Source organism: Bubalus bubalis, chromosome 11, assembly GCF_019923935.1.
Source record: "Bubalus bubalis isolate 160015118507 breed Murrah chromosome 11, NDDB_SH_1, whole genome shotgun sequence".
Lineage (NCBI taxonomy): Eukaryota > Metazoa > Chordata > Mammalia > Artiodactyla > Bovidae > Bubalus > Bubalus bubalis.
This window is the reverse complement of record NC_059167.1, coordinates 88,725,051-88,741,369: the sequence shown is the minus strand read 5'-3', so window position 1 is coordinate 88,741,369 and position 16,319 is coordinate 88,725,051. Positions and strand designations below refer to the sequence as shown.

General features: G+C 40.6%; 2 protein-coding genes across 6 annotated transcripts in view; one reads left to right on the top strand and one right to left on the bottom strand.

Moving 5' to 3' along the window:
• Nucleotides 1–8,847, bottom strand: part of AAGAB (alpha and gamma adaptin binding protein) — a 74,045-nt gene extending 65,198 nt beyond the window's left edge. For all 5 annotated transcript variants that reach the window (XM_006050234.3, XM_006050235.3, XM_025296270.2 and 2 more), the window contains exon 1: nucleotides 8,693–8,847. In XM_006050234.3, the coding sequence (XP_006050296.1) occupies nucleotides 8,693–8,765 (73 nt within the window). In that variant the 5' untranslated portion in view covers nucleotides 8,766–8,847. The remainder of the gene's footprint in view (nucleotides 1–8,692) is intronic.
• A 71-nt stretch (nucleotides 8,848–8,918) lies between these two features.
• Nucleotides 8,919–16,319, top strand: part of IQCH (IQ motif containing H) — a 224,238-nt gene continuing 216,837 nt past the window's right edge. The window contains exons 1-2 of the mRNA XM_044925394.1: nucleotides 8,919–9,083; nucleotides 15,216–15,338. Coding sequence (XP_044781329.1) covers nucleotides 9,033–9,083; nucleotides 15,216–15,338 — 174 coding nt within the window. The 5' untranslated portion in view covers nucleotides 8,919–9,032. The remainder of the gene's footprint in view (nucleotides 9,084–15,215; nucleotides 15,339–16,319) is intronic.

The following is a 16,319-nucleotide window of genomic DNA, read 5'->3' as shown; positions in this document are numbered from 1 at the left end:
ATTATACAATATAACTTATATGTGGACTCATAAAAATAATAACGAACCTATATACAAAACAGAAATAGACTCATAGACATAGAAAACAAAGGTGGTTACCAAATCAGGGAGAAGGGAGAGAAATTAGGAGTACAGGATTAACAGATACAAACTACTACACATAAAACAGATAAGCAACAAGATAGCACAGGGAATTATAGTCAATATCTTATAATAACCTATAATGGAAAATTATCTGAAATATATATATAACTGAATCACTTTGCTGTTGTTTAACACAACACTGTATTGTAATCCAACTATACTTCAATTTTTTTTAATGAGCAAAAGATCTGAATAAACTTTTGACCAAAGATATATGAATGGACTATATACACATGAAAAGATTCTCAATGTCCTTACTTACTAAGAAAATGCAAATTAAAACCACAATGAGACACTACCTCACTCCCACTAGAATGAAATTGAAAATACAGTTGAAAATACTAATTGAAAATACAAACAAACACAACTGTTGTCAAAAATGTGCAGAAACTGAAACTCTCATACATTTTCCCCAAGGGCTCAGAGGTAAAGAATCCGCCTGTAATGCAGGAGAAGCGGGTTGATCCCTAGGCCAGGAAGATTCCTGCAGAAGGAAATGGCAACCCACTCCAGTCATCTTGCCCGGGAAGTCCTATAGACTGAGAAACCAGCAGCTGCAATCCCTGGGGTCGCGAGAGAGTCGAACATGACTGAGAGATTAAACAACAGCACACACTGCTGATGGGAAAGGCAAAATGATACCTCCACTCCAGAAAAGTCCAGCAGTTTCATAAAAGAATACAAGTTTCTCAGAAAGTCCACAATGGCATTCATATTATTATTATTCATGGCATTTGTTCATAATAGCCAAAAAGTGGAAGCATCAGTCTATCAACTGATGAACAGGTAAACAAAAAGTGACCTAGCCATACAATGGAATGCCAAGTACATGCTACAACAGGGACGAATCTCAAAAACATCAAAGTTTTTTGACTTAGACTTCTAAGTCAAAGAAGCCAGGCACAAAAGACCACATAGTGTGTGAGTCCTTTTATATAAAATGTCCAGAAAAGGCAACTGTATAGTGGTGGGAGGTACATGAGTGGCTGCCCAGGGCTGGGGCTAGGAGTGAGGAATGACTGCTAACAGCTCGGTTTTCTTCCAGGATGACAGGAATGGGCCTGCACTTAAAAACAGGTGGATTTTACGGCATTTAAATTACACCCCAATAAAGGGGCTTGGAAAAAAATCATGGAAACTGGGAGATAGCGCTCACACTTTACGGATAAGGTAGGTGACTGAGGCACAGGATTTAGACGCTGAGAACAGTGACAGCACGTGCAAAGAAAGTACCTGGGGTGAGAGATTAACTTGCTTCAAGTCAGGTAGCTAGGAAGTGGGTAGAACTCAGTGCTCAATTCACAAATGTCTTCCCCACAAAAGTCCTAAAAACCCCAGCAGAATTCAGGTAGAATGGTAATTCTCTTATGTCAGCATAACAGTGTTGTGTATTACCAAATGATCCTGCTCATTTTTCTGCTCTGAGCATACTGATTTTGATTCAGGTATGATACTACTTTACCCCTGTGTAGAACCAGCTTTCAGGTCTATGTACAAAATTAAACCCTAAACAGGTCATTTGTTACTGAACCTGAAACATCACAAAGGCTCTTTAAGAGTTTCACAACTGTCCTCTCTGTCTGAATACACCTTAGTCTTGCTTCCTGGATAAGTAATTATCAGGGAAGTGTTTGTGCACTGGCTCCAACATAAATACAATGTCATGTCCAGGATTCTCATTCTTGCCAGACATATTTAAAACAATTTTCATACTTATAGCTTAAAAAAAAATGGTTTCATATCAGATTTCATTATTTACTGAGTGTCACTATTTGCTAAAAAATTATTCAGGGAAAAAGGCAGCAAGTTGTTTACACCAAATGACCACTGCATATCTTCTGGACCTTTTGCTGCACAAAACTAAGCCACTGAGTGGCCCAGAAAGAAAGGTCTGAGTTTTGACACACTCGGTTCTCCAGGATGATGCGGTACTCTCAGTATCATGAACAGTTTTGTGCACCATGGTCTGATGTGCAACACTTCCCCATTGCTGCTCTGCTCCTGCTCCCCAACCTCCGTTGCTGGGAAGACAAACACCTTATAATCATTTAACTCATTGACAATGGCTAAAGGATTAGTCGAACACTTCATACAAATTCTCTACTCAATGGATTAAAAAAACAAATTGGGAACCAATAGAGGCATTTTCATTTATTATTTAACTTACCATAGCTCATCTACTAAGGCTCCAACTACCACAAAAGAAAAGGTATAAACTATTTTGAACCATAAAAGTTCTCAATGTAGTAGTAAAATATTCTGTAATTTCTCCTGTCCCTCAATTGACCTTGAAGACATCAGCTCTGGTCACCAGGAAGTTCATATTTCATACACACAAAAGATAGAATTGAATCTTGGCTCCCCAATTTTTATGACCTAAACAAACTTAGAAAATCACAATCTCTTTGAGCTTTAATTTTACATACACATATACACACACACCGGAGAAGGCGATGGCACTCCACTCCAGTACTCTGGCCTGGAAAATCCCATGGGTGGAGGAGCCTGGTGGGCTGCAGTCCATGGGGTCACGAAGAGTCGGGCACGACAGAGCAACTTCACTTTCACTTTTCACTTTCATGCACTGGAGAAGGAAATGGCAACCCACTCCAGTGTTCTTGCCTGGAGAATCCCAGGGATGGGGGAGCCTGGTGGGGTGCAGTCTATGGGGTCACGCAGAGTCGGACACAACTGAAGCGACTTAGCAGCAGCAGCAGCATACACATGCACAGACACACAGAAAGATAATATGAACGTGTTTTAAGTCCCTTTGAGGTCTGGAGAGGATGTGAACTTGTATTTAAGGTTGATGACTTAATATTCCTCATTTAATAAAGATAAAAATCTTGAGCCTTCTTTTAATGTTATTTGAAAATTAAGTATATTAAGTATTATAGTTGAAAACAAATCAAAGTTCTTCCACTACCATTTGAAATCATCCTCATGGTAAATCTTCCTGGCCCAATCTTTCTTCCTTTGAGGAAAATACAGACTTAGAAGTACACAATCCAATCAAAGGCAGAGTTCTCCTACCACAACAAAATAAGCAACTTTGTTTAAGTAAAAATTATTACTTATTCCCAGAGTAAACTAAAAGGCTCCATTCAGAATACCTCAAGCTGCTACAGAAAACCCCAAATTAGAAGTCACAAGTTCCTATCGCTATTCTGTTGCTAGATAAGGTTGGTTAAGTTGTATAATAGCCCCTACCCGGAATTAGGAATGTTCTCTTTAGTCAATTACTTTAAGATCTTTTGTAAACTGTAGGAGTCTGACCTAGAACAAACTCCCAGTTTCACAGAATGAGTGCTTCCCAATGCAGCAGTGGGCAGCCTGATGGCCAGCTTTGCCTGTATAATTCCCCAAAGTCTAGTTTATCCATCTTATAATTGAGCACCTGGTTCCACAGCTGCAGAAACCTGAGGATCAGCAGATTGTTTCTATGGGTAAAAATGCATCTGAATTCCAAATACAAAATGTTAGATTCTTTACTACAAGTTAAGTGTCTACTGTGACTTGAAAATGGGGCTTGATTTTTCAGTTTTCAAAAGATAAACACGAAGAAAAAGTAGTATATAAACTTTGATGTTTTTGAACTGTGGTGCTGGAGAAGACTCTTCAGAGTCCCTTGGACTGCAAAGAGATCCAACCAGTCAATCATCAAGGAGATCAGTCCTGAATATTTACTGGAAGGACTGAGGCTGAAGCTGAAACTCCAATACTTTGGCCACCTGATGCAAAGAACTGACTCCCTGGAAAAGACCCTGATGCTGGGAAAGGTTGAAGGCAGGAGGAGAAAGGGACAACAGAGGATGAGATGGTTGGATGGCATCACTGACTCAATAGACATGAGTTCAAGCAAGCTCCAGCAGTTGGTGATGGACAGGGAAGCCTGGCGTGCTGCAGTCCATGGGGTCACAAGGAGTTGACGATGACTGAGCGACTGAACTGAATTATATAATCTAACGTAAAAATAACCAATACTTAGAATTTCACATTTAGAAGGGATGCTGTTAGACATGATCTGGAACAACCCTTTAATTTTAATGTTAATTTTATGTATCAGAACTGACTAATATATACAACGTGTGTACTATGGGTTCCCTCAATTGAGGGGAAAAAAATCCAGACACTCTTAAAGACTATTAGGCATGCACATACTCTATTTAAAATACAGATGCTTTGGGCAATGATTTTTTTTTTTTCCCTTCACTCAGAATTAAGACTTCAACCATTCTAAATGGAAATGCCAGCATATTTTAAAACCTTCTTTTAGAGTTAATCTTCTCTCTTCAATGCCAACACCTTAAATTTAAATAGTTCTGATTGCTGAGGAATTTCAACATATTTCATTTGCACAGCCCATGCACACAAATCCCGAAAGAGAACATATCCTCCACACTTGGTACTTCAGCAATCTAGGCAACTCACCAAGTGCTTCTGAGCCACGGTTTCTTCATTTGTAAAATTCAAATTCTCTGACTTTGTTAATTCACGGGGATACAAGAACCAAACTGAATTATGTGAAAACATGTTTGGGAAGAGTACTTATATACATAAAAATGCTTGATTTTAAGATTTCAAAATTCCCACATTTCACAGGAAGAAAAAAATTTTGCTCCAAATGTTTAGGTGTAGAACCTAAATGGCTTACAGTTGCTAAATATGCATTACATATATTAAAACCAAATGGGATTTTTCTATCAAAAGTTTCTTCTAGGAAAGTAGAATAAGATGTTAAGACTTCAGTATCTACTAATACGTTTTAATGTTTGCACAGATGGAGCACGCACTTTGACCACATCCTCCCTGAAGACAGGAATAGTCTCTTAGCCATCATTTTAGCTACAGTAACTGGCTTCCCTGGTGGTTTAGTGGTAAAGAATCTACCTGCCAGTGTAGGAGACACTGGTTGGATCCCTAGATCGGAAAGATTCCCTGGATAAGGAAATGGCAACCCACTCCGGTATTCTTCCTTGAGAAATGCCATGAACAGAGGAGCCTGGCGGGCTACAGTCCATGGGGTCGCAAAAAGGTCGGACACGGTTTAGTGACTAAACAACAAACTGGCACAAAGACTAGCTCTGTTCTTAGTATCAGAATACACTTTTCCAGAATAAAAGTAAAATGTTCGTATAAACGTATGTGAGGTCTGGCCTGGGGTACAGACACTTGCTCTCACACCACATATAGCCTTGTACAAGCATCAGGAACATTCATTCCCCTTTAAAAATCTAAAAGGGTAATGCCCCTTTTATCTGCTGTCAGATACCTACCCAGAAAACTGCACATAAGGCCCCTGAGTGACAAAATGAAAAAAGCTTCTCACAAAGTCCATAACTTACCCATAGTGGCGGCATACTGATTTTTACTTCATGACTACTTATAATAAACTTGGTTATTTCTTGGTTATTTGGTTAAGAAATATTTCCCATCGTTGGTTAAAAGCAATGAAATAGATCAAATGTTGAAGGAAAGAAACCGGAGAAACCCTAAATGTTCTTCTTCCTAATGCATGGAAGGAAACCAAATAGTCCCAAAAAGGTAAATTAAGATTCAGTCCAAAAACCATACTATGGCTTAATGTCACTGAACACTTAACAAAACTCAGTCTTCATCTTTTATGCCAAACTTAGATTCAAACTGTGATGACTCCATTTTTAATTATGATAAAACAGAATCAAAACTCAGCAAATACTACATTCTAAAGTTACCCAAATCATTAACCTGGGTAAAATCTCTTTTATGGTTCACTTTTCCTTACTCAACTAATCTCTTCATTAATTGTTCTTATTTTTCACTATAAAACATTAATGGAACCACAAAGGAAAGGTTATCTACTTTTAACCAACATAGAAGCTATCCAAGAAACATTTTATATACAGAAATAAAGTGGACTGTTTTATAGGATTTATTTCATTTCCAACGATGCTAATGTATTTTAAAGTACAGTATTACCATTCACCAACTACAGGTAATCAGCTCCTTCAAGAAATGACTGTGTCTGCAAATTCTTCAACTGTTAGGGGAAACACCGACTGAAGCTGCCTGCCCTGGGCAGGCACGATAGTGCTACTTGCACGCTTATCTTAGGACAGGAGGTCCTGATAAGCAATGCATAACTAGCAAAATATCACCAACTGGACGAATTGAGGCAAGGCCAAAAGAAGAGAGGAGACTCCAGTCCATATGGCCTACCAACCACCCAGAATCCTCCTCGCTGGAAGCCATCTTCACTCAGCCATGCACTCACCACCAGGAAGGACACTGAGTCAGAAAGACTGGCCAGAGACAACCTGGAAACTAATTCCAGTACCATGAAACACAAGACTATGAGCCACGTGGCAAAGCAGCTCTGCTGGGTCCCCTTACCCTGCGGCTCTCTGCCCAGGTGCCCCTTCCCAATAAAGTCTGTTGATTGTCAGCATGTGTGTCTCCTCTGACAATTCATTTTTCTGAGTGTTAGACTAGAGTCCACTCTCGGGCCCTGGAAGGGGACCCCTTCCTGCAACAAAAGCACGTGACAGCCACGAGAAAACTTAATACTTTGAAGACTGACTTTGAAAGGACTTTTATATATCAGTAATGGAAATCAAAATGCATATAATTCTTTTGGGAAGTTAAATACACCAAGAAGCTTAAGAATTCTGAGCAAATTATATAATGAAAATTAACTTACAATGTAATGGTAAATTTTTACAAATGAAAAATATGAAATATTATGTGAAAATAAAAGTATATTTATATAAATGTATTTATAAAAATCATATGCCTTAAATGTCATAAATACCTAACTTCATACATTTATATAAATATATTTAATATTTCAGATACAATATTTGCATTTTTATATGTAAAATAAAAATAAAACATGCTATATATAAAATGTTAAAACTATTATAAAATATCAGGATAAAAATTGTATATATATTGGAAACGCAATTACCAATTTTTTAAAATCTGTGCATTGGGGGGAAAAAAACTGGAAGTAAATGCACAAGAATGTTAACACAGTATTTACGTTTGGGTGATGAGACCCTGGCTGACATTTTCTTTTCTCCATTATGCTAAATCTTATTTAATGGACTATGCACTACTTTCACAATAAAACAATTTTTAAAAAGAAAGGAAATAAATGAGAAGGAGCACTGCTGAGAGGTAAGGAAATGGCATAATTAAAGCAGCTGGTTACCATTTAGTGTATAATTAAACTTTTACTCTGGCAAGGAACTTTTTAGGTGATCACAAATGATAACTAAGTTGTATTTGTGCTGGAGAGACACCCTGCCTAATTCTGTCATTTGACCAGTACAAGGAAAAGTTACGTTTATATAATGCTTTATAGTTTACTAAATGCTTTCAAAATGTCACATCATCTATCCTTCAAAGAATCCCGTGAGGTAGATTCATATGTCCCATTTCAGGGCTTCCCAAGTGGCGCTAGTGGTAAAGAACCTGTCTGCCAATGCAGGAGACATGAGAGAGGCGGGTTCGATCCTTGGGTCGGGAAGATCCCCTAGATCTTCGCAACTCACTTCAGTATTCTTGCCTGGAGAATCCCATGGACAGAAGAGCCTGGCGAGCATCAGTCCATAGGGTCGTAAAGAGTGGGACACGACTGAAGCGACTTAGCACGCCCCACTTTCAGGATCAGGAAACCGAGGGCTAGAGAGATAATGTACTCTATTAACAGTATTTACCATTTACCTACTGATCACTCAAAGTGTTAAGCACAACAGTCATGTGAAAATTATCACCACTTTACAGATCAGAAAACTGAAAAGCATAGGTTACAGCTGAGAATCATCGTTCTGACTCGAAGCCACAATTTGAAACGGAGTCTGGAGTTATAATCAACTTTGGGAGTCTCAGTGGAGGAGTCGAGCCCCAAACCCTATGCTCTCTCTACTCCACTGGTCCCCCGTCCTCGCCTACGATTCTTTGAAGAGTGACTTAGGTTGACAACCACTATGAGGGTCTAGAGGGAAAAATACTAGGTCCAGTAATAATCAAAAACTAATGCTTGCTGGCGGAGGGCCTCGTTTCAGGAGGAAGGCAAGACAGTGAATAACTCAGAGTGGAGGGGGCAAGTTTAACAAGTCTTAACATATGCACATGGGGCGGGGGGTGCAGAGGAACCACTCTACCTCAAGAGCAGGGATGACAACATAAATCACGAATCCTGCACCTGACGCTCGCGTTCCTAGGTTCAATTCCCAGAGAGCCTTTTCTGTTCACCTCAACGGCTGCCCGCCGACAGTAGGGTTGAGGTTCTACTTAACAGAAAACGGTGGAACAAACCCCATGGTGGGCCAAGCAGAGACAGAGAAGCAACGAGTATTGTAGCTAACAGTGGACACCTGGGGGACTAGGCACTATGACCACATCTGAGGAGCACCCGAGGGGCCTCGGGCCACCACCGAAGGGAGGAAGAGTCCAGGGCTCGCGGCGAGGACCGAGGCCCCGAGAGAGGCCGCGGTGCTGGGACTGCCGCCTGCCGAGGCTCGTACTGGGGCTTGGAGGTCGGCCCAGGAGCCTCGTTACTCACGTTGCACTAGCCGGTCTGCGGAGAAGGTGGAGGAGCAGCTGGTAACGAGCGCGCAGGGGACACCCGCAGCCATAACTGCGCCCGCGAACAGGTTCCTTCCCGGAGCCACTTCCGCCTTGGGCGATACCACGGCCGCCGGCGCGCGGGGGAGACGCGTGAGAAAGGCGCGTTCTCACAGGCACGGCCGGCCCTGCCTCCTCCTTTGCCCCCTCTTCCGCTCCTGGCGTGGACCAGGCTGGGCTGCGCGTGGCGTTGCCATGGGGACGAGCTCCCTCCGCGGCTAGTACCGGACTCTGGAGACCGCGCCTTCCTGAGGAGGGATCCCCGCCCGGCCGTAGGCATGGCCCAGGAGAAGGAAAACCAAGACCCCGTCGGATCTATCTTAATCCAGGTGGGAAATGGGCCTCTCCTAACCCTGTCCAGCTAGAACACTTTGAGCGAGCGAGGCCCAGCAGAGCCCATCCATTCACGCTTACCCACTTAAAGCGCTGCTTCTCAGATTGCCTCCAACACCACGGTTTAAAGAACTCCCAAGTGTGCCAACCTAGACCTCTCTCGCCAGCCTCACACACCTCTTGAGCCTGACGATGGAGGTTGCGCGGCCGAAGCACGACCAATCCGCCTCTGGTAAAACTCCAGGACGATACACCCCACTGGGACCTTTACTTTGGAAAAATCCATGTTCCACTGAGGCACCATTTTTAAATATTATATTCTGAAAAGTTTAATCCTATGATGTAAGGAAATGGAGGAGATACAAATCAGACACGTATCTGGGCGAAAGTTGAAATAGATGAACTGCTTTTGATCTCCTACATTGCAGGTGGATTCTTTACCAGCTGAGCTACAAGGGAAGTAGCTGCTTTTCTTCAGTTCAGTTCAGTTCAGTCGCTCAGTCGCGTCGGACTCTGCGACCGACCCCGCCAGGCCTCCCTTTCCATCACCAACTCCCGGAGTTCACTCAAACGCAAGTCCATGGAGTCGGTGATGCCATCCAGCCATCTCATCCTTTGTCGTCCCCTTCTCCTCCTGCCCCCAATCCCTCCCAGCATCAGTCTTTTCCAATGAGTCAACTCTTCGCATGAGGTGGCCAAAATACTGGAGTTTCAGCTTTAGCATCATTCCTTCCAAAGAACACCCAGGACTGATCTCCTTTAGAATGGACTGGTTGGATCTCCTTGCAGTCCAAGGGACTCTCAAGAGTCTTCTCCAAGTTCAAAAGCATCAATTCTTTGGGCTCAGCTTTCTTTATAGTTCAACTCTAGCATCCATACATGACTACTGGAAAAACCATAGCCTTGACTAGACAGACCTTTGTTGGCAAAGTAATGTCTCTGCTTTTGAATATGCTATCTAGGTTGGTCATAACTTTGCTTCCAAGGAGTAAGCATCTTTTAATTTCATGGCTGCAATCACCATCTGCAGTGATTTTGGAGCCCAAAAAATTAAAGTCTGACACTGTTTCCACTGTTTCCCCATCTATTTCCCATGAAGTAATGGAAGTACTCCAATTTTTTCACTCTAAAAGTCCCTTGCATATAATGGAGTTCTGGGGATGTAATGCACACCATGGTGATTACAGTAATAATACTGTATATTTGAAAGTGGCTGAGTAAATCTTACAAGTTCTCATCACAAGAAAAAAGTTGTATTATAACTATATATGGTGATGTATGTTAACTAGCCTTACTGTGGCAATCATTTAGCAATATGTACAAGTATTGACTGATGTTGTCTATGTGAAACTAATATAATGTTTATGTCAATTATATACCAATAAAAAATAATAAAAATTCCTTACTTGGGAACAAGATAAAAGCTTGCTAATCAGGTTAAACTTTGAATGTGGAAAGGTGACGAAAAGCACAGGAAAGTAACTTTCTCTAATCTGAGGGGGGAACATCAGGAAAGTTTTGATTTCTCAGTACAACTCAGTTTGTGACCGTTACACTCAGATTTTTCCAGAATGTTAAAAGCACTACTTTCCGCCCCCCCACATTTATATGTGATGGTTTTGAAACATTTTTGACATATCATCACCTTCAACTCATATATAGCTCTACTTGACTAAAAGTTTGAAGTACTTTCCCTAAGGACTATCAGAACTCTACTCAGATCTGCACTTGGTCTAATTTTTCTTCCTGCCATGATTTGGTCCTCCCCTCTGGGAGACTTCTTTAAACCCCTAAACTCACCAATTTTATAGACTTCCCCAATATGAATCATACCCAGATCTTCTTACCTTACCTTTTCTTATCCTTGCTTTCACCAGCACCCTAGAATGAGTTTAGCCAAACTGCCAAGTGTGAGGGAAGAGTCTCCACAAGACTGCCCTCGCTTAGACACCAGGCACAAGTTCAGGGGTCCCTAGAACTATCCTTAATTCAGACCAGCTGTCTACACTTTTGGAAGCCCCAACTATGTCACATTGGCTAATTTGCTAGAGCACTCACAAAACTCAGAAAAGCACTATGTTTATAATTACAGTGTTTTTATAGCAAAAGAATAGAAATTAAAATCAACCGAGGGAAGAGAGGCTCAAGGCAGAGAGTCCAGAAGGGGTTCAAATGGAGCTTCCAGCCATTTTCTCCCAGTGGAGTCATAGCATTACCTCCTTTCAGTCATGATATGTGACAACATATACAGATTATTGCCAACTAGGGAAGCTTTCCCAAGACTTTAATGTCCAGAGGTTTATTGGAGCTCAATCACAATGCCCATTTGGCTGACTTTCGTCTTCAGCCCTTCCCAGAGAGCAGACCAATGATTTCAGTCTAATTCCTCTCGAGATTAGAACTGATACAGCATAGCTCAAAGTCCCCATCATAAACCCCATTCCCATCAAACAGGATGCTCTGGGGGCCTAGTGATCACATCCCAGGGTCTAAGGGCAGAGGCCAGATCTCTCTTTGGGAAGAACTAGGAATAATCATATCTATGTTGATCAACACCCCTACTTGCTTGAAAGGGTTACTTTGTATACACTTAAGTGGAGGGCTATGTAGAGAAAGAGAGGCCACCCCTTAACCTAATTATTGAGTCTGATCTGTATATACAGTGTAAAATTCTCCCTGATACAATGTAGAATATGTATAATGAGGGAAAAAATTAATATTATATGTAGTCATGAATGGATGTGAATGATGGACTATAAAGAAAGCTGAGCACTGAAGATTTGATGCTTTTGAACTGTGATGTTGGAGAAGACTCGAGAGTCCCTTGGACTGCAAGGAGATCCAACCAGTCCATCCTAAAGGAGATCAGCCCTGAATATTCATTGGAAGGACTGATGCTGAAGCTGAAACTCCAATACTTTGGCCACTTGATGTGAAGAACTGACTCATTAGAAAAGACCCTGATGCTGAGAAAGGTTGAAGGCGGGAGGAGAGGGGATGACAGAGGATGAGATGGTTGGATGGCATCACCGACTCGATAGAATGAGTTTGAATAAACTCCAGGAGTTGGTGATGGACAAGGAGGCCTGGTGTGCTGCAGTCCATGGGGTTGCAAAGAGTTGGACACGACTGAGCAACTGAACTGCACCGACTGAATTCTTTTTCAACCTCTTCTGTCTGATTTGCCAGGAGTGTACACCATACAACAATAAAATGAGGATGACTCATTTAAACTCTTATCTTTAGCTCTTATCTCAAAGTGTGATCCTAGGACTAGCTAAGAAAGGGAATTATAAGATTGCTTTTGACAAAACTGAGTCTTGTTGCATGGCTCTTAAATTCTAGGAAATTCCCTGGTGGTCCAGTGGTTAAGACTCCTCATGCAAAGAGCCCATGTTGAATCCCTGGTTGGGGAACTAAGATCCAACAAGCCACGTGATATGGCAAAAGCCTAAAAAATAATTTAAATTGTAGAGCAATTTTTGTCTGCATTAAATCTTTTGAGAGCTTCTTAGTAAGTAGCCCTGTCCCCAAACTGTCAAAATCTTTCTCCAAGTGGGAAATGTATGGAACACAATGTATTTGATAATCACAAAAATGATTGGTGACACATAAAATTTCAGTATGGGAGAGTGAATCTATTTGAAGAAAGAAAGATTTATTTTTTTTAATTTTATTTTATTTTTAAACTTTACATAATTGTATTAGTTTTGCCAAATATAAAAATGAATCCTTAGAACCTAATCTTTTTCTACCCAGGTCTGGTGAAACATTTCCTATAGTAGTTGTCTCTGTTGCAGCTATACAAACAGCTGTGCAGTTACTAAGAGGGAAGAAGACAATACCTGGCTAGGAAAGTAAAAAGCTCTTGAGAAAGATTAAGAGAGTAATTCAAGTCAATGAGTATTTACTAAGTGCCAGTTACATACAAAGTGTTTCACTAGGTTTTACCAATCAGGAGAAGAGAATTAACATTGGCTCAGTGTCCTCCTCTGTGGCTGTCCCCGGACAAAGCACTTTACATCTTTTTAACTCATTTTATTCTTGCCACTATGTTGAAAGATGCTATTTATCCCCATTTTACAGATAAGAACACTAAGGCTCTAAAAAAAAGTAAATTTGCCTATCTCAGTTTAGTAAAGAAGGAAATAGAATTCTAGTTCATAGCTGTCTGATTCCAAAGCCTATATTAGTTCATTTACACATGTATTGTCTCATTTTCATTCCATAAGAAGAGTAATTCTCTTTTCCCCCTTTGGTGAGGACACTAGAGGAAATGTGGATGGTGTGCATGGACATTGTGTGACTAGTAATAGAACAAGGAATCATGTTCATCTGCCTTTTACCAAGTTATTACTATTAGACTGTTACATATTATCTCACAACTCTATGAAGACATAATGGTTCCTATAAAACAGATGAAGTAGCCAGATTTTCAGTTCCCTGATAAATAATCCAGTGTTGTTTTCACTCCCTCCAGCAGTTGACAGGTATAATTATAGAAGGATACATGAAGCTACAGACACTAGATCCACAAGAAGGAAATTCGGTGCATTCAAAAGTTGAGCCAGGGGCTTCCCTGGTGGGCCAGTGGTTAAGGATCCTCCTGCCAATGTGGGGAACACAGGTTCAATCCCTGCTCTCGGAAGATCCCAAATGCCTTGTGGCAGCTAAGCCTGTGAGCTACAACTACGGAGCCAGCTCTCTAGAGCCACAACTGCTGAAGCCTGTGTGCCTAGAGCCTGTTCCCTGCAACGGGTCACCACAATGAGAAGTCAATGCACCACAGCTAGGGAAAAATGAAGACCCAGTGCAACCATAAATAAACAAATCTTAAAAAAGAAAAAGTGAAACCACAAAATTATGGGCCTGGAAGTGGGCTTGCCCTTGAACTGCCTTTTTGTACTTTCCAAATGTCTTTAGACAATAGACTGTAAATAGCTTGCAGAGTAATTTGGACAAAAAAATCAAAAAAATATTAATACATCTTCATCCTTAGTGCCTATCAGCAAACAGTAGGTATGTTCAAATTTCAATCTGTGAGCCCTGGAGGCTCAACATAATAATTTGTGCAGGGTACAAATGCCCTGATCTGTCTGCCAGATTGTGCTGCTCATCAGTGAAAAGATGCAAATCTTTTGATCTTTCAAATACTTGGCTCCTTGGGAATGTTTGAGAGTAACTGATAACATAGGCTGGATCAATGTATAGGTCCAGTTATACCAACAGAGAAAAAGGTAACTGTTTCAAAATGCCTTTAGCAACCCAATCTGCAGATTGTTATTGGTGTGACTATTGCTGAAACAGGTGTTGGGTTCATAAATTTGCATAGCAAAATGTTTCTCTTGTGGCAGTAGCCCATGCCATAATTGGTGCCATCTGTATTTGTCTCTGGAAGTTTGGTTTCTAATATGAAGGCAGAGAATCTTATGCTGTCTAATTTCATAATGCTCACGTTACTCTGAGGGTGCTTGACTTTGGAGAAATATTCATCATTTCTAAGGAAAATATGAACTGAAGGAAAATGTTCAAGTAATGACATGTTGCTTTTTCTTCATGGATTGTTTTCATTTCTGAGTACATAAAACAAAATTAAGGCCATACCTACAGAGCTGCTGCTTCAGCGCACTAAGTGGGGAAGATCTAGCTAGAATGGAAAACCAACAGACCCTGTCAACATATTTATAATTCTCTTTTGACAGGCACTGTTTTCACTAGAACCTCTCTTTCCTGGAAGTTTTCTTTTTTCTTTTTAACCTCTCAATCAATTAGTAGAAATCAGAGTTTGGAATGAACTTTTTATTATATCTGACTCACCTTCTTTTCCACCAGAGAAAGCATAAGGTATTTGGGTTGCAATTTTATCTTGGATCTATTTCTAATGGGGGAAGGACAAATAGAAAATTGTATGAAATCTTAATTTTTAAAAATCTGAAAGACAGTAACTGGAGCCATAATGTGCTTCTAATAAAGCACATCCTAGAACTATAAGGACAGTCTTTTCAATGAACACCACCTTTAAATCAACTTTATTGTCTTAAGCAATTCAAGCAGATTGCAAACCTTTAAGCTAAGTAACTGTTTTAGGTGTAATATTTATGTTTTCTTTTACATTTTTCTCTCCCTAGGTCCATGAAGATCTTTATGAATTAAGGGAGAAATTAACAAAATTCCCGCTTGAGGAAAAAGGCGGGGCTCTAGACATTCAGAATCTTGAAACAGCCATCAAAAGGACTGAAATGGGGTTAAAAGTAAGTAGAGCTTTAGATATTAAATAAAATCCTGGAAGGAGACAAAGATTCCTCCAGAAGAACTGTGCTTCTCACAGGCTCTGTGTAATTCTGGAACAGAGGGGGCTTTGGTTGGTCATCAGCTTTCCCATCCTGTTCCTTTTTTAAGAATGGTGATTATTAGCTGATTGATTGATTTACATCCTGTCACATGCCACAAAGAATGTGAGACATGGATAATATATGATTATGCAGTAATTTATGACCCCTAAAATGTGGCTCGATAAAAAGAATTTATAATTTTAAAAATAACTACTCTTAGTCCAACAGTATGCCTGACAGAAAAGGATTCATACCAATACATTGCAGAGAGTTTCTATCAGAATCACTGGGATTCTAAAAAATAAGAGTTCACTCTTCCTTAATAGCTTAAGTATTTTAAGATTAAGTAATTTTTAAATATTATAACCTAGTACATAACACTGGAAATAGAAATCAAGTAGATAGGAGGACTTTCCTGTGGTGGTCCAGTGGCTAAGACCCCAAGCTTCTAATGCAGGGGGGCCTGGGTTCGATTTCTGGCCAGGGTACGAGATCCCACATGCTGTAACTAAGAGTTCACATGCCCCAACTAAAGATCCCACATGTTGCAATGAAGACCTGGCACAGCCAAATAAATAAATAAATATTTTTAAAAATAAAGTAGATAGGAACTTCATCATTATAGATGGACCTAAGGGCACAGGAGAATCCAATCTTCAGACTAGGTTAACACTCATATACAAAACCAGGATCCATTAGCACGTGGCTCCGATAAAGACCACCTCCATCGTCTAGACCTCTATCAGCATCTCTACTCTTGCTTCCAGCCTTCACTGTTCCATCTTACTGGCCTCCTAGCTCAGCTCCTGAGGCTGAGAGATGGAGTAATATGTTGTTGCCTCATCAGGTTAGCATGCTGTTGTCCTATATAATGTGATGGTGAGAGGGCTGGACCCAACT